At 32.6% G+C, this 17,589-nt stretch overlaps 2 protein-coding genes across 2 annotated transcripts; both read left to right on the top strand.

The window, feature by feature from the left end:
* The first annotated feature begins 4,071 nt into the window (after positions 1-4,071).
* Positions 4,072-8,605, top strand: LOC129300838 (uncharacterized). The gene is made up of 3 exons (XM_054939429.1): positions 4,072-4,320; positions 7,103-7,126; positions 8,057-8,605. Exons 1-3 carry the CDS (start codon positions 4,128-4,130, stop codon positions 8,356-8,358), a joined length of 519 nt encoding a protein of 172 aa, XP_054795404.1. The 5' UTR covers positions 4,072-4,127; the 3' UTR covers positions 8,359-8,605.
* Positions 8,606-12,447: 3,842 nt separating this feature from the next.
* LOC129300837 (calmodulin-binding protein 60 F-like) lies at positions 12,448-17,009 on the top strand. The gene is made up of 7 exons (XM_054939428.1): positions 12,448-12,760; positions 13,103-13,178; positions 13,769-13,833; positions 14,070-14,563; positions 15,344-15,504; positions 15,601-15,804; positions 15,939-17,009. The coding sequence occupies exons 1-7, from the start codon at positions 12,648-12,650 to the stop codon at positions 16,644-16,646; spliced, it is 1,821 nt and encodes a 606-aa protein (XP_054795403.1). The 5' UTR covers positions 12,448-12,647; the 3' UTR covers positions 16,647-17,009.
* Positions 17,010-17,589: the final 580 nt, after the last annotated feature.

The following is a 17,589-nucleotide window of genomic DNA, read 5'->3' on the forward strand; positions in this document are numbered from 1 at the left end:
CAAGTGCCTCACATCAGTCAGCGGGATTTGAACCTTCACCCTTGTAGGGTAAAGGCTGAGTCCTTGACTAACTGTGCCACGCCTTCATTGGCTTCTTCTCTATCTTTCTAATTGGAATCGTGTGGTTTTCTCTACTATGTGGGAAATAAATGCTCAATTGTACACTGTAACCCCCCCCCCCAAAAAAATGCCGGTATAGCTAGCAAAAAGGGTAACGTTGTTGGTGTGTGTGTGAGAGAAAATATGCATGTTGTGATTTTTGAGTAAATAGTGCTGAAAAAGCATTGAGCGGAAGAATTGTGTTGCTCCTTTCTTGTCCTAAGGATTGCTGCAATGGGTAAACAATTTTGTTTTTTTTTGTATTTGTGATAAAACGTGCATCAATGTTGAACAATGTAAAGTGAGTGTTGAATTAGTTGGAAATATTATAAGGATTGTTATAAAATAATAAATAGTATGTTGCTTCTTGTTCTTCCCAGCTTTGTTCACTTATGGAAAGTACTTTAGCAAAAGGTAATATTTTTTAAGTTTTACATTGAGGACATTTTTTTGTTAAAAGATTCATAAGGAAAGATGCAATACAAAGGAGAGATTAATTTTTAAATTGATTAGAAAAAACATGAATCATTAAAAGTTATTGAGGATGGTATCATTACTAACTAAGGTCGAAAGTATTACAATTGACTTGAAATTTATAATGAGGTTTTGTGTGAATACGTTCATAAATTTTTTGACGCTGAAGGAGTACAATATTTGATAAATGTAATGATGAATATGTTCATATATTTGTTAAGAGGAATGGTAATCAAATTACAAATGGAGCAACATATTTTTTTTAATAGGGTAAGTTATTCTTAGCTATTAGTGATTTAAATTAGTTTAATCATTAATTGTGAATGTATAATGGATGATTTTTGGTGTGGTCATTGTCAATATCTCCATCCAGGTTGGAACATGAAGCTATATCTTCTACTTTGTCATTGTCATTGACAAATGCAAATGGAATTTCAGAAAGACACTTGAGATCCACAAGGAATCAATTATATATATATAAGACAATCACTTGTGAATATCTATAATTGTCTCTCTACACACATTTATTTGAGAAATTAAGAAAGACATATTGTAATTATTTGTAAAGTAACAACCATGTGAATTTTTTGTCCATAGAGATTTGTTCATTGAAAGGTCAATTGTGAATCTCATAACAGTCATTTATTAATTTTTGAAAGAAAGTCAAGCATACAAAATATATGCAATAAAACAAAAGGAAAGGACAAATTAAATGACAAGAGTAGTTATGAGGAAGTATAAGAATTATTAAAGTCATCCAACAGTTACTTGGAACTACACCAAGCAATAGTCTTATCGTTAAATGGAAGAAGCATGGTAGCTATGCATGTCTTGGCTCAAACTGCTCGACAAATTACAACTTGTTCCGCTACTTAGATTAGATCCCTACCAAAGAAGATGAATGTGCCCACTGCCAAATATCCATCAAATTCCAAGTTTGCCCCATCTAAAACTGTTGAATCCAATATAATGGAGCAGGCCACGAAACCGAAAAGCTTTTTGATTTCATCAAAGGAGGATTTTTAAAAAAATAGTACCTTGTAAGTAAACTCCATCCATTGCAATTCCAACTACCATAATAATTGTTTCTGTTTCATTTGAATTTTATGCATTCAAATTTCATGAGTGTATGCTAGAATTTGTACTAAGCAAATTTCCTTGTGTGGAGCGATCAACAAGTTTGAAACAAAAAAGGACCCCTATCATCCATAAAAATTTTGCTTTTAGAAAAATTTTGAAGTGAATCCCAATTACAGGAGACCTTAAGAAAAGAAATTTGCCCATCACATTCTTGAATGACCTGATCAGGGGTAACCATAATCCCTTCATGTAGAACCAGATTCCTTTTGTGCTGGATTAATTGAAGTAAAGTGAAGATACATTCAAGGAGTGAAACTCCTGTCCTTGATTAAAGCTTATGTAATTCTCATGAGCTCGTTGATAAAACCCAGTTGAGCAATGTGTGAAGAGGTAATAAAAGAAGAACCAAACTAGACAGCCCTCATGAAAGGGCATTCACAGAATATATGTTGAAGAGAATTCAAAGTGTCATAACTAAAACAACTACCCCTTCTATTTAAAAATATAAGATATTTTTTAAAAGTTAAATATTAAAAATATAAGGCATTTTTAATTTTTTGAGATATAATTATTACCTTTTTTGAAGTGTTCCTATTGATGAATAACTTTATATTTATTGTAGGATGTTTAATAGACGTAAATATAAAAAGATAGAGTTAGTTTAAAAATAAGCAACTACTTTATTGAGGAGTGAGATTTAATTAAAAATATTTTATATTTTTAAATGAAGGAATAAATAAAAAAATTAAGATGATAAGCAAGTAGAATGTTCCCCATAAGAAATAACGTCATGAAAAATCTTTCAAATAAAAAGAAGAGTTTTATAAGAAAAGTGTAATTTCTAAATTGATGACGAAACACTAAAAGAAGGTTGGCTGCAGGCCCGTTCATATCAGATCTGAAATATGTTTTGATTCTGTAGTCAACCAGACTTTTTGTTTATATTTTATTAAAAAAATATTTGAATATTATTAAAATCTAAAATATTATAAAATTCAATAATAAATATATTATATAAAAAATTTAATTGTGCTCAACGATTCGACTTCTTCGCACCATGTGTAATGATCAAGAAGTGTTTTCTTTATTTTAAATTATAAGATAATTTTAGGATATTGATGATTTTAATTTAAATTTTAGATTGAAAATGCAACACATTAAAATAAAATACCAATGGGATTAGGATCCAACAAAATAAATTAATTTCTCACAACGTTTAAATCTTTATTAAAAGTCATGCTCATATTTAATACCTGATCGTATCTCGAATATAATTGTGTCCAATGAGAGGATATCTATATGTAGAGATGATAATTCAAGTGTAGCTCAACAATCAACACGAATAAGTCCAAAAAAAGTTTAGGTTCGGGTTTGAAAGTTTAAAATGTTTTTTTTTACTCTGACTTATTCGAACTACTTGAATGAGTTTAGCTCGAATACTTTTTTTATTATTAATAAAATAATATTAAAATAAAAAAATTTAAAATATTAATTTTTTAAAAAATAAAAATAGAACGAATTTATGTTTGAAGTTATTGGAATTTTAAAATAATTATAATGTAGATGAAAATTTAAATTATAAAGGAATTGTAATAAAGAATGAATTTGAATTTAAATTAAATTTAAATTCATAAATTTTTGCGTGTTCAAATGAAGGATTTCATCTCAATTTTCATTAATCCAAATACATTATAAAGCTATTTTGTTGTCTCAAAATAAAAGACAAAAATAAAATTTTTATTAATAATATTTTTTGATATCATTTTTTAAGCCAAGAGAGAATTGAAACGATGGTAATGTAATAATTCTTTTTATAAATTTGTTTTTTCTTTAAAAAAGCAAGAAGCGAAATTTTTTTTTTCTTGATTTTTCTTATTCGCTTTTTCTTACATTTTCTCTTTATCAAAATTTTATAACAATATACTTGTCTTTTTTTTCTAAAACAAAAATGAGCTCATTAAAATATTTCCCCCATTCAATTATGACTCTATTAAACTAAACAAGAGATTAATATCACACGCACTGTACGGATGTAAAATGTAGTAGTTTTATAATTTGGGACGGCTCATTTAGTAATAACAAGTACATTGTGACTCCTTGAAATTACTCCTTCCGTTGTTGTATATAAGAAATTTGTTAAAATTTTTATTTAAATATAAAAAATTATTATTATATTTTTTAATAAATAAACAATTATATCTTTATTAAATTAAAAAATAAATATTTTTATTAATTTAATTTAAAAAAATATTTTTTATTTATGATCATTGGGAATAAAATTAAAATGTTATTATATTTTTAATTTTAATTAAATAATTAATTTTTATTGACTTGCGATTTCATTAAAAGTATTTTATATATTGGAACAGGAATGGAGGGTGTAAATGGCGTGAGGTAAAATTGAAATTCGCTAAATCTCAATGCACTAGATCTCAATTTCAGAGAAGCAGTGAGAGTTTGAGACTGCGACAAAGATGTCACGGCGATCCGGAGGTTGCCTGCGGTGTTGCTTGGTTGTGTTTGCAGTAGTCTCAGCTTTGGCTGTGTGTGGCCCCACTCTGTACGGGACATTCAAGAATACTTGGAAGCTTGACAATTCAAAAATCTCTTGCCCTCCATGCGTTTGTGACTGTCCTCCTCCTTTGTCTCTCCCGCACATTGCTCCTGGTAAGGGTTTCGGCTACCCATTTTGATTTCTTCTTTATTTTTTGTTGGCTATTTCTTGTTTTTGATGGAATAAATCAGGCGTGCTTTTCTTTTCCTTTTCCCCTTTTTGATAATTTTTATTTATATTGCTTTTGTTGAGTTTGTGCTATGATGTATTTGGTTAGCCGTTCCGTTGCGGTTCACAATTCTACTAAGAATCACCGTTTTTTTCTTCCTTTGCTGGTAAAAGTCAAGGAGATTACTATAACGAGATATAAGGAACTTTTTTTTTTTTTTTGTGGAATGATAGTTAAGTCTAAAAAAGAAATTAATGACAGTTAGGTTGTGACAAAAAAAAATTTAAAAATTAATTATAAATATTAATTCAAAAATTACAAATTTAAAAGTTTTAATTAGAAATAAGATATTTAAATCTTAAATATAATAATTAATTTGCAATTTAAATTTTTATTTGTAACTTTTTAAATTAATATTTGCAATTCATTTTATAGCAAATTTTGTTAAGGATTTTTTTGTTATTAATTCATTATTTTTGGAATTTATTGTCATTCTTCTTCTTCTTCTTTTTTAATCTTAAGCAATTGTGATTACTACTAATGGGTTCTCACCCTTTTCCTTTTGGTTGAGCATTAGGCTTACTACAAGGGACATGATTTACTGATTTAGGTTCAGCTATCCGTTTAATTTTGTGTAATCTAAACTGCCCGAAAGAGAAAGTAGGGTGAGTTTCCATTTCCCGTGTCATGATCCAAGTATCTGAGATGGAATAGAGAAGATATTATGGTTTTTTGTCAGGCGTGGATTTGGCCATCAACATAGTGAGAAGCTGTTAGAATTCTATGACCTTAGAGCTGAAGCAGTCGAAGATGTGATATTAACTATTAAAACATCAAGTTGCATAATTTATATTTATTTAACGAGAAATTAGAGTATATTGTGAAATTGGGTTACTGCGAGTTCTTTTAGAGGTTGAGGTTTTGTTAGGATTTGTTGATAGTTTTTCATTCAATTGTAATTTCAGATTATGATACTGTTTGCTTTTGACATTATAATGATTATTGGTCAAACTGCATCAAATATCTTGTTTCTGGTTTCTATCGTTTTTGTGCACTTCAATTTCTTGTTTGTGGTGATTTATTAATCTTTCCTGCATTAAGGTCAATTTCTTACTCTTCAAGTTGTCTAAGGTCAACCAATATATCTAAAAAGCTTGTAGAAAGATGCACTATCTACAAGCCAGGAATAATACGTCTTATGTAGGGCTCCGTGTAAATGCACAAGATCCCTCTAGTTTTGATAATTTGTGCAACTCGAAATATTGCAATTTTAGTTTTTTAATGAAATATATCTTAGGACTGATGATAATTTGACAAGTCTTTCTAGTCAGGCTGTAAAGAGGTAGAATTCCTCTTGTCATGGGTCTTAGAAAGTGTGACAGTATGGAATGGTGGCACTGGGTTTATGATGGGTCTAGGCCGATCAAGGCTTACATCCACAGAGGAAGAGAAAAGGCAGTGCGTCAAACTGGTCCAATATACAAAGGGTAAATGAGGAAGAATAACGGCTTGGTCTTTGGAGGAGGGAGAAGGAAGTTTAGTGTAGGAAGAATATAGTCATTAGTTCTGTTATGTAGGGGGGAATAAATTATGTAAGGTGTTCGAAGAGATCTAGCCCCTCAAAAGCTTAAGTGTGTGGTACTTTTTTCTGTGATTTTTTGAGTTTTCTCTGCTGTATATGCTTTATTTCTGCTGAGACTGTACTTTGGCACATCATTTGGTTCAGTTGAGTATAATATCAGTGGTGATTTCGTTAGTTTAGTTCTTTAGTAATTTGGATGAACTGGTTATTATTTCTGAGATTCTAATGATTAAGACTATCACTGTAATTTTAACATGTGACCATCCCATGAACACAAGGTCTATTCATTGGTCTCCCAGATGAAATCAGATCATAGAGGGGGATGAAATTGCCTCACAGCCTAAAGTAAGAGCCTGTGACGTTGTCAACTGTTTTAGAATTCCAGATGGGCTAATGAAAAGTTTTTCCCATGAAATCATATCGCATGCTCTGGTTGTAGGAGACTTAAAATGTTTGTAACCAAAGCTAAAAGGATTGATAAAAGTCCTCGAAAGCTGATGAGCCGTTTGATATACAGAATAGGGTGAGATATTAAATTAACGAATGATTTCATACATAAAAAATGACACTCATGTCCGATTATGAGAAGTTTAATAAAAAGGAATGAATAATGATACAAAAGATATAGTAGATTTTGTACATCTTGTTTTTGTACATCATGAAAATAAATTCTCTCTAGAAGGGATGCCAAACAGATTGTGATATTTTGTGTATTTTAAAGAATACTATTTTGCTTCATGGTAAGACTAGTCAGTTTGTTTTGTTATGCCTTTCTTTGACCCTGTGATCTATAGTGCTGTCCAATTTTGCTAATGTGTTCATTGTTATGATTTATACTTCACTGCAATAGATTCATTTGATGTTAAAATTGTAATGTAAAACAAATGCTATTTATGGTAAATGGTGTAATTCCTCTATGCTTATCTTAGAAATTGAAAGATAAGTGACAATTAATTTTTCCTCATCACAAGTTACTAGTCATGAATATCATCATTTCTTCTTTTCAGACCTTAACTCGTATCTGCATGAAGTTGCATGTCTCTCATTTTTCATGTTTATTCTGATGCGCATGTTTGAAATGAATATCATGCATTTGTGTACAGTGTACTGATTTTTTTTTTTTTTTCCTTTTGTCCTTTCACAGGGCTGGCCAACCTTTCTGTCTCAGGTTATTGTTCATTCTGCTTGCTTAATAAATTTAAGAACTCGCCCTTTTATATATATATATATATTTATTTATGATGTATGCTCATATTAATATGTTATGGAATCATAGGAAATCTGTCCCACCCGTGTTTCTAACTAACGAAGGGCTGTTCTTGACTGTCTTTGTGAACTTGTTTTCTGCCTGTTATATTGTCTGGAATTCAGGCTGTCTAATGAGGCATTGCTGATTATGCTTGTAAGATGCTAAATTAAGCATGCGCGTGGGATCTTTAGATGTATTGGTAAATGTATACAGTATTCTATGTGGAATCTTATATGTACTGTCCATACCATTGACATAAAGATGGATAAGTGAGAAGGAAATGTATGTAAGGGATCCTAATTGTAAATCAAAGACATACTTAATGAAATATTCAGTGTACTTATCAGGAAATCTCTTCTCTCTTGACTATCTATCTTCTTCTTCCTTCACTTTCTCTTCTCTGTTTTCCCTTCCTTCTCCCTCTTCCCTACTTTTCTACACATCAGAGGTAGCATTGCTTTTTCTATCAATAGCAGAATTGAAAAGGGAAAGCAAACAAAATTTACTATTTTTTTTTTTTATGCAATGCCTGTTAGATTTGCATCATTATTACTCGGTGGTACACGCCCCTTTTCCATTACCTATTGGGGTATGGGTTATATTTATTCACTTTCATGTTTTATTATTTTCATACCTAAGATTCTTTGTAACAAATATAATCTATTCATATAAACTGGTATCAGATTTCTTATTACATAGTCATTGACATGAGACAGATAAGATCATAGCAGTCATTTAACCCTGACGCAAACATTTGAAAACGAGCTATATATTAAACTCAGCCACCATACAAAAGTACAATTATATCAGATTCCTCATTACGTAATCATTCACTATGTTGGTGGACAGATTGTGGAAGTAATGATCCTGATCTCAAGCAGGAGATGGAAAAGCAACTCGTGGATCTTCTCACTGAGGAGCTTAAGCTGCAAGAGGCTGTTGCCAAAGAGCACTCTCGTCATATGAACATATCTTTGGCTGAAGCAAAGAGACTGGCATCTCAATACCAGAGGGAGGCAGATAAATGTGTTGCTGCTACTGAAACTTGTGAACAAGCAAGAGAACAAGCCGAGGCGTTGCTTATCAGGGAGAAGAAGATGACTTTGCTGTGGGAGCATCGAGCACGGCAAGTGGGCTGGCAAGGGGAATAACTGTACAAAATTTGCACTTGATATTCTGCTACTGATTCTTGTTTTTTTTTTTTTTTTGGCCTTTCTTTGAATACAAGCACGAAAGCAAATTGCTTGACTTGTTAACCAATTTAGGTTTCTGTAATATAGTTGTTCTCTTACCAATGATGTTGTAGCTACATCATCCCATTTGGCTTGTAGCCTTGTATCAATCAATTTTGAGCTTGGATGAAAATGCTAGCAATGTATAAGCAGCACTAGTTTAATATGTTGCTGTGTCTCCTACTTTTGATACAGTTGGAACATCTCATTTTGAGATTGGGTATGCTACTCAGCACTTTTGAAGAGAAAGCTGGTTTCCCTTGCTGCATGGTAGAGGTTCAAGACAAGAAAGATACAAGGTTAGTTAGTATCTTCTTTGCTATACTATCTTTTGATTGAGAGGAAAGTAACGGAAGAAAAAAGTAAAAAAAGAAAAGAACAAGATATTTTATTGCATGTTTGGTATACAGAAAAGTATTTTTTAAGAAGGGAAAAGAAAAATATATCTGTAAAGAAAATGAAATATGTGCATTTCCCCATTCTTTTTTAGAAAATACTTTTTTACCTGCCAAATAGTGCAGTAGATTATATTATTTTCCTGATTTAGTTTTAATCATTATTAATCATCTCTTCCCTTGTCTATTCTCAATCCAAACTTACCGGATGTTATTTTGGGACATAGATTTATTAAAAAAAAAAAAAGGATCTTCTGGCTTGAAAGAAGGCCGTTTTGTTATCGTGTGGGAAGGTTACATTATTTAGTTTAGTCTTGAGTATTTAAAAGTTTGTAATTATAGAGCTCAAATAATGTTTAAATAGTCTCTCTTATTACGCGCGCGCACTAATATCGTGTCCAATGCACCGTTACTTTTATTTCATTTTCTATATCCTTGTCTCCTTTTTATGTTTTAATGATAATAAAATACTGGAAAAGTTTGTATTGTATTCTATCTAGCTCAAGAATACCAAGGTGATGGATAACTAATGGATAAACATTGAAGAATTCAATTTTTTTGTTTACGTATTCTTGATTATAAGTAGTTTTTTTTTTGGAGGGGGGGGGGGGGAAGGGTGTTCATAATGATTGTAATTAGTTGAGAAGATCAGTGGCAACAGTTTTTGGTCCCCCTTGTTATGTTGCGTGAGGGGATTGGCTTATTTGCTTTTTTTGCTTTGTTACTGTAGATGCCTTTGCCTCTGGCTTATGATAGAAACTCTGTTATTTTTATGCGTTAATGATATTTTCCCTTCCTTTTCGGTAAAAAAAAAATTAAAATCTCAATACTTAAATTTATAAAATCTTTTCCCTTATTTTATATTAGTCATTAAATATAATTTTATTGGATGTAGTACTCCCACGTCCACCCACACTACCTAGTGTAAAAGAAATACATTTTTTAATCATGATAATTTCACTTAATTTGAAATTTAGTTTTTATGATTTTAGAACTTAGATTTGAGTCATATAATTCGTGAAAGTTTTTATGTAGTCCTTATTATTAGAATTTACAATTTGATAATAATTTGATGGCAGGACCTCAAATTTGATTATTTTCAAGTCAATGAACTACCAATCCATCAGCAATATCAAATGAAAATAGGAAACAAGAAGGAAACTACAAACTGGAAGCAAAGAATGGATGTCCCCGCCTCCGACAGAAGCTAGAGAGGGAGACCTCATGACCAAACACTTACAAGACGAGACACACTCCCACTGCCCTTGAGAGAAACCCTAGAGAGGGAGAGACCGTTGAGGTTTTGAATTAAATTGTAGTGTTATTTCATCATTTTTGGCCAATTTCTGTCTCACATTTTTGGGCTGCTTCTCCTCATTCTCAACAAATAGAAATAAAATATTATTATTGTTGTTGTTGTTGTTATTTACTTTGGTATCTTAATAGAGACATTAATTTTTGTTGTCGGCATAAGGCGTTTTTGGTGTATTTTTTTTTTCAAAAAAACTTACATATGCTTTTGTATAACTTCTTGGATCTTTTCTTTAATTCTTTTTCAATGTTTACGAGAGAATTATGTTTGAATCTCTCATAACATACTTAAATGGTATCATGTTTAAATTCAATGACATCTGAACAATTAAAATAGTTGCTATTTTTTTATACTCAAATGTCGATGAACTTTTAGTAATGAATTCAAAAAGCCCCTGAAGGTACCGGGGTCCAAATTTTATTTATTAAAATTAAGTAGAAAGCTTACACATGGACATGGATGGTGATGGCTATGAGTGAGTGTGAGAGAGTGTGCAGAACTATGAACAAAACACATGCACATGGGTATCACTAATCAACGCAGAATCTCAGCATATGCATCACTCTTCTCTGTTTTTTTTTATTACTTTTCTTGTCTCAGCCATCAGTGTCGGTTGCTCCTTTCTTAATCCCTACTTGCCAAGTAGATTCAATTTGTATCTCTCTGAATATATCATTATTTACTAGTAGTAGTGTGATTTCTCAGTTACCTCTTTTAACAAGAATTTAAATTTTTGTTCTCCATATTATAAGGATTAACACTTTAAGTTAGACCCAACCTTATTGGTACTTAGTAACATCATGACTTGTACTCAATCAAACACTACCCTTGTGGAATCTTCTTGGTGAAAGAAGCCCATTAAGTGAAAACTTTAGATTCCTTAAAACGGTTTTACCTCAAATAAAAGGAGGAAATAGACACATAATAGGTGGATCTACTTTGTGAGATCCATCCACATGACACAAAAGTGAGACTCAATATTGTATATCTATCTCCCTTCAAATTCACTAATAAATAATAATATTGTGGTTTGACTGATGATTTCGTTCTTCAAGAATCAGGATATTACTCCATGAAAATTTTCACGGACAAGCATAAACTATAATTGATGATTAATTCCATAGTAACTTAGCTTCCACCTTCAAGGCAAAGTAAATGAATGCTTTCATGCTCAATTTACATTCTCTCTCGAAATTCAAGTAAGATTTTGACTGTTGACACTCATGAGTACAGTTATTTATTGATATCATTCTATCTACAACTTCTGATATTGATTGATGATAGTTGAGAAGTTTTCTGCATCACATATTATGTTTGAGAGCGAGTTGTATTATTTATAATTTACAGATAATATGACTTAAACTAACTAGATCTGATACAATTGGCAGATAGTTATACCTCTTAAATATGTTGTTATACTTCTATGATCTCTATACATATGGTCTTAGTATAAAATGAGAAGAGAAATTTCACTCTAGCAACCAATAGTTGTTAATAAATCTAACTTTATGAATGAAAAAATAGTTGAGAATACCAACTTTGTTTTGTTTTTTAATATAAGTTCATAAGTCATGCAAAAAAAAAAAACTAAATCAGATTAGAACTCAAAAAGATTCTTCATCCTAGAAATAGATCATGTAAAATCATTATGTATTGAAGCATTTCATAATCAGCGTGATGAGCAAGCCAATCAATACAATTATTAATTTTTTTAAATATGTGATCAAAAGTCTTGCATTAATAAATCTTTTATATTTTCAATGGAACCGTAAAGATAGGGATTTGAGAAGAATTTTTATGATTGACTGCATTTTTGACTTATTATGATAATATTCAAACTTTAATTTGGCTGAGGATTTAGTAACTGGTGATAAGATATTATTAAAAAAAAAAAAAACTCATCCTTTCTCTTTTGGTCAAGCTTAAATGATGACAAGTGCAAATCTAATTGAAAAGAATGGTGACAAAGGGAAGAGTAACAAACTAACAATGGTTGAAACATGGTTGATACTGTATGCGATCTTCCTTGTCACCTGACAGCCATCCCCTGGGCTCACATAGGACAAAGTGAAAGCAAAATTGAGACCCCATTCACCAAGAAACGCGCTTTCATTTTTCAACGTTCATGCCCTCACACCAGTCAGTCATCACACCCACACCAGCTGTGATCGTCCATAATATGAATAATAAATTCTTATATGAATTTTAAATCCATTGAGGATATAACCTTTTAAAATAAACAGAAAACAGATGGCTTTTTTTTTTTTTGATATAACTGCAAAGACGCCAAAGTTTTCTTTTTCTGCTATCGGAGCCGATTTCCCTCCGCTTTCGGACTCTCGTCAAGTTGAAGGGTTTGCTCAAAATCTTTTAATCACTTGCATACTGCTGGCTTTCTGGGAAGCTTCTGGGTGTACCTACGGATCAGTAAAACAATACTAAGCTTCCAAATTTGGAAGTTGTCGATAGATTATTTTTGGGATTGGATAAAGCTTCTAGAAATGGAAAGTTCCAAGGACAAGAGAGCAGAGAAGAGAGGCTACGAGCTGGTAGACAGTGTCGATCCAGATCATCTATCACAATCAAAGAAGCCAAAACTACCTGGTTTGGCCAGGTATTGTAATACAGCTTATTTTGTTCTATATGCTTGGAAGCTATTTGAAATTTGGTCTCAATTGAAAAATTAGCATTCTGATGTTAAATTGATCATAGAAATAATTTAATGAGTACCCATATGGGTATGATTTGACAATGAATCTTAATCTCTTGCTTTGGAATCCTGTGTGTAATATGATGCAGTTGATTGTATTTGCAAATTCATCATTTGTTGATTTTAACCTTAACTATATGTCGGTGGTGTCAGGGTTATTCAATTGAAGGAGTTGGTTTATTTCTTTTTGTGCACGTAAATTTAAATTCTGTGACTCTCATCCAGTGATTAATCATAACTTTATAGTGTAATCGTGGAGGCTTTGAAGGTGGATAGTTTGCAAAGACTTTGCTCATCTTTGGAACCACTTCTCAGGAAAATTGTGAGTTGAAGTCATTTTCCTTGTATAAATTATTCCATAAATACATCGGAAAGTTTTCTTTGTTTGCTACGATCTACGCTTTCTTAATGAACTATGAAATATGAACTCTCTACTTCAACACTTCATTGTCCTTCTAGGAGAGAAGATGCTCTGTATTCAATTGGTTTTTATAAGAAAGTGAGCTTAAAAGACAAATGAATCAAGAAGGATGAAAAAGCATGATGAGAATAATTTTGTAGGCCTATTAATTTCATAGCAGACCTTGAGAAATCTTGGTATGTTTGTTACTTTCATTTAAAAGAGTAGCTCTGTGATTCTGGATCTATTTATTACCTATGAGAAATCTAAAGTAGACTCAGTCAATAAAAGATAAGTAGAGAGAACCAATTATGAGCGGATGTACAAGTATGCCAAGCAAATTTTTAAATGTTTATGTGTTTGTTCTTCTTTTGCTTGATGTATTTATTTTTGTTAGAGTCTACCTAACAATTGCTCTATTGCTGACTTGTTTGTCAACATTCAAGTCATCTAAATAAGGTCTAATATTCGTTATATTGCTGTGCTTATCCTGCTAATTCCATTAACAATAGGTTAGTGAAGAAGTGGAGCGTGCGTTAGCAAAACTGAGCCCTGTTAAACTGGTTGGAAATGGAAGGTTTGTTCTCCCAGACTCCCACCATATTACATTTTTAAAAATTATTTCTTTTCAGCCATGAATGTTTTGTTGGTGATGCAGAAAGACTATTACAGAAAATAAACTTAATAAAAATATATTTGAGCTCATGTGATTCATACATGATATAAACTCACTGGTGCAAAATTTTATAATATGAGATTCCTATTGAGCATCAAACTTGCATTATTTCATCAGTTACATTTTTCTTGTGTCAGGTCTCCACCACCAAGAATTGAAGGGCCAGAGCCGAAAAATCTTCAGCTTCATTTCAGAACAAGAATGCCACCTCATTTGTTCACTGGTGGGAAGGTTGAGGGAGAGCAAGGGGGAGCCATTCATGTTGTTGTGTTAGATCCTAACACAGGCCATGTGGTCCAAACTGGACCAATATCAGTTGCAAAGTTGAACGTTGTTGTCCTTGAAGGTGACTTTAATGATGAATCCGATGATGATTGGACGAAAGAAGACTTTGAAAGCCATGAAGTAAAGGAGAGGGAGGGGAAAAGGCCACTTCTAACTGGAGATTTGCAGATTATAATGAAGGAAGGAGTGGGGACCTTAGGGGATCTTACTTTCACTGACAATTCTAGTTGGATAAGGAGCAGAAAATTCAGGCTTGGCATTAAGATGGCTACTGGTTGCTGTGAGGAGATCCGTGTTCGTGAGGGCAAGACTGACGCCTTTGCTGTTAAAGATCATAGAGGAGAATGTGAGTTTTCTAATATAGTAACCACTTCATTATCTGCTTAGAAAGAAAATATCAGGCGTGTTCTTCCAGACTCAGGTACTGAATCACTGAAAATACAATGCAAATGTAGATATTAGAAAACTTGTATTTTAGTTTATAGTGACAGAAATAACAGATATTCTCGTATTCACCATCAACCTCCTATAATAAAACTTGACTCCTGCTCACGGACAAAAGTTACTAAACAGCAGATAACATGTAAGGTTTCAATCAATGTAGCAAACATATACAACCATATGAATAATAGATTTTGTTTCCTTGCATATTTCTCATAAAATATAAAGTTGGTCTGAATTTTTAGTTTTTCTCAGTTAAATGAACTTTTGGGTAGTTCAGATTTTAAATATAGGGAGAATATCAATGCAAGACGTGGGAAATAATTTAATATCAGACAAGGATTTCTAACAAGTAAACATTAATAATTAACAAGTGAGTTCAAGTTTTGACAAGTATCTAATCCGTCTAGATCCTTGTCTGATATTAAATGATTTCAGCATTCCTTAATTGATATTCTCTCTAAAATATACTGGAAAAAATATTGAATTTAATAGATGGCTGTAAACTTCGACACCGTACCCTTTTATTTTACTTCAATACACCATCAAGCAAGTCTGTATGCTCAGGCCAGGACCTGGATTTCTCTGGTTAGGGGACAGGGATTCAAATTCTGCTTTTTGTCACTACTCTTCAGAATAGAATTCTTAGTTACCTATGCCAATTTATATTATCTGTTATATGCAGTATACAAGAAACACTATCCACCTGCTTTGCATGATGAAGTTTGGAGATTGGATCGCATAGCAAAGGATGGGGCACTTCACAAAAAATTGATTCAAGCAAATATAGTAACTGTAGAGGATTTCCTTCGTCTTCTTGTCAGGGACCCTCAGAAATTGAGGAGTGTAAGAATTTCATGACATTGCTTATCCCTAAACACAAATGTACTTATTCTCTTTTTATTATTTTTTTTTTCCTGAATACTTGATTTGTTACAACAGATACTGGGTAGTGGAATGTCCAATAGAATGTGGGAGAATACTGTGGAGCATGCCAAGACGTGTGTCTTGGGTGGTAAGCTGTTTGTGTATTATACCAATGAGACCAATGATGTTGGTATTGTGTTCAATGATATATATGAGCTGAGAGGCCTTATTGCTGATGGTCAGTTCTTCTCTTTGGAATCACTTACACCAAATCAGAAGGTAATTTTTGCTGTACTGATTGATGAAGATGGATGTTCCAGATCAATTTGATATATATACTGCTTGGCTTTGATCTGTGATCAATTTGAACATCTCTTCTGCGTTAGCTCATTTAATGAGAATTTGAATTACAGATGTCTGTGGATACATTGGTGAAGAAAGCATATGAAAATTGGAACCAAGTTGTTGAATATGATGGCAAAGTTTTAAGTTCTCTGACAAATGCCAAAAATGGATCAAGAACTGTAGCTCCACCTACAATGAACCAGAATGGCCATGTCACAGAGCAGCAGTATATTTCTCCAAAGAGTAGGCTACCATATGTCTCGTCTGAACCAAGCCAACGCTTTCAAATACAAAACAACAGCGCTTATGCCGCTGATTTGTCTGCATTTGGGAAAACTGATAATCAGATTTTAGGGACAGCATCAAATGACTCCCAATTAGCATTGACTGGCAGCATGGATTACATAACAAGTCAAAATCCTGCAGTTGAAGCTCCATATTTCCCAGGAGACTGGTCTCGACAGAGAAGTGGGCAAGGACTGGAAGACATTGTGGCCGAAGAAATCCGTCATAGGAGTTCAGAGATGCTAGAGAGTGATGATATGCAAAGATTGCTCAAGACAATTCATGTTGGTTTTGGTCATCCTAACGAGAGTTGTTATTCCTACAGTTTGCAGTATGAACCTCAGACATATCAAACCTTTAGCGAGGATCACGGCAAGAGTTCAGGGAAGGCAGTGGTGGGGTGGCTTAAGCTCAAAGCTGCTTTAAGATGGGGAATATTTATCAGAAAAAGAGCTGCACAAAGGAGAGCACAGCTTACTGAACTGAATTGAGTTTAAATGCTACAAGAGTAGTTCCATTCAATGCATACACTTGAGAAAAAAGTGAGAAAGGACGTTGCTGTGTAATCCAAAGTTATTGGTGTTCTGCTTCCTGACTAATCCTGGAACAACAAGCAGCATATGTTGTGCTGTTTATGAATGAACCACGCTTTCTCTAACTCGCAGTTTCCAGTTTAGTTGGTGCACTGTGTTGTAACATGATTGCCCTCTCTTTATCTGGGCGTTTTTATGTTGTTATTTGGTTGTGATTTATTCTTATTCTTGTTTATTTATCTTCTATGTATTAAAAATTTGTACTGCGAACATCATATAATAATAATAATAAAAAAATTAATCAGTTAGTCCTGCAATTCACATTCATGTTTAATTTAGCTCCTGTACTTCAATTTTTCACAAATCATTGAATCAATCATTTTAATAAGCTATCATCTAAAAGTCAATTCCAAAAATTAACTGCTAAAAAAAAAAAAGAAGTGTTACTATGATATGCAAACGGGGCAATAGCAGCGTCTTGCTGACATGGCATGGAAAGAGCATGTGGATAGTGTTGTGGCAGTAAAGGGATGATTGATATCTTCAACATGCCTGCACTTTCACCAATCACCATCTTTGATCGGTATCTTCCTTCACTATCAGAACAAGCAATGGCCTGGTTAATGGTTATTGGTCTATCCCCCAACTTGTTTTTAATTCTTTAAAAAAACTTTTTGTTTTATTTTTTTTTCTTTCCTTTTGCTGCCATCGAAAATTCAAAATTGATTGTGAAAGTCAGCTAAAACTCGTCAAGATAAGGAGACAGCAGAAAAGTGATGTTTTGCCTGTATTAAATGCTAGTTTTGAAATGCAGAATATGAACAAGTGAAAAATTCATCCCTTCCATCAGTTTCTTTCCTTCATTTTTCTTCTACCTGTTAAATCAATAAATGGTAATATA

The sequence above is a fragment of the Prosopis cineraria genome, unplaced genomic scaffold (genome assembly GCF_029017545.1).
Source record: "Prosopis cineraria cultivar Desert tree isolate PC_DT_omini unplaced genomic scaffold, ASM2901754v1 PC1770, whole genome shotgun sequence".
NCBI classification, from domain to species: domain Eukaryota; kingdom Viridiplantae; phylum Streptophyta; class Magnoliopsida; order Fabales; family Fabaceae; genus Prosopis; species Prosopis cineraria.

Excerpts from the sequence above, each read along its gene's own strand:
- LOC129300838 (XM_054939429.1), top strand. The coding sequence starts at position 4,128 with ATGTCACGGCGATCCGGAGGTTGCCTGCGGTGTTGCTTGGTTGTGTTT. Across the intron at positions 4,321-7,102 it reads TCTCCCGCACATTGCTCCTG|GGCTGGCCAACCTTTCTGTC; the intron begins GTAAGGGTTTCG and ends GTCCTTTCACAG. Across the intron at positions 7,127-8,056 it reads GGCCAACCTTTCTGTCTCAG|ATTGTGGAAGTAATGATCCT; the intron begins GTTATTGTTCAT and ends GTTGGTGGACAG.
- LOC129300837 (XM_054939428.1), top strand. The coding sequence starts at position 12,648 with ATGGAAAGTTCCAAGGACAAGAGAGCAGAGAAGAGAGGCTACGAGCTG. Across the intron at positions 12,761-13,102 it reads AAACTACCTGGTTTGGCCAG|TGTAATCGTGGAGGCTTTGA; the intron begins GTATTGTAATAC and ends ATAACTTTATAG. Across the intron at positions 14,564-15,343 it reads TAAAGATCATAGAGGAGAAT|TATACAAGAAACACTATCCA; the intron begins GTGAGTTTTCTA and ends TGTTATATGCAG.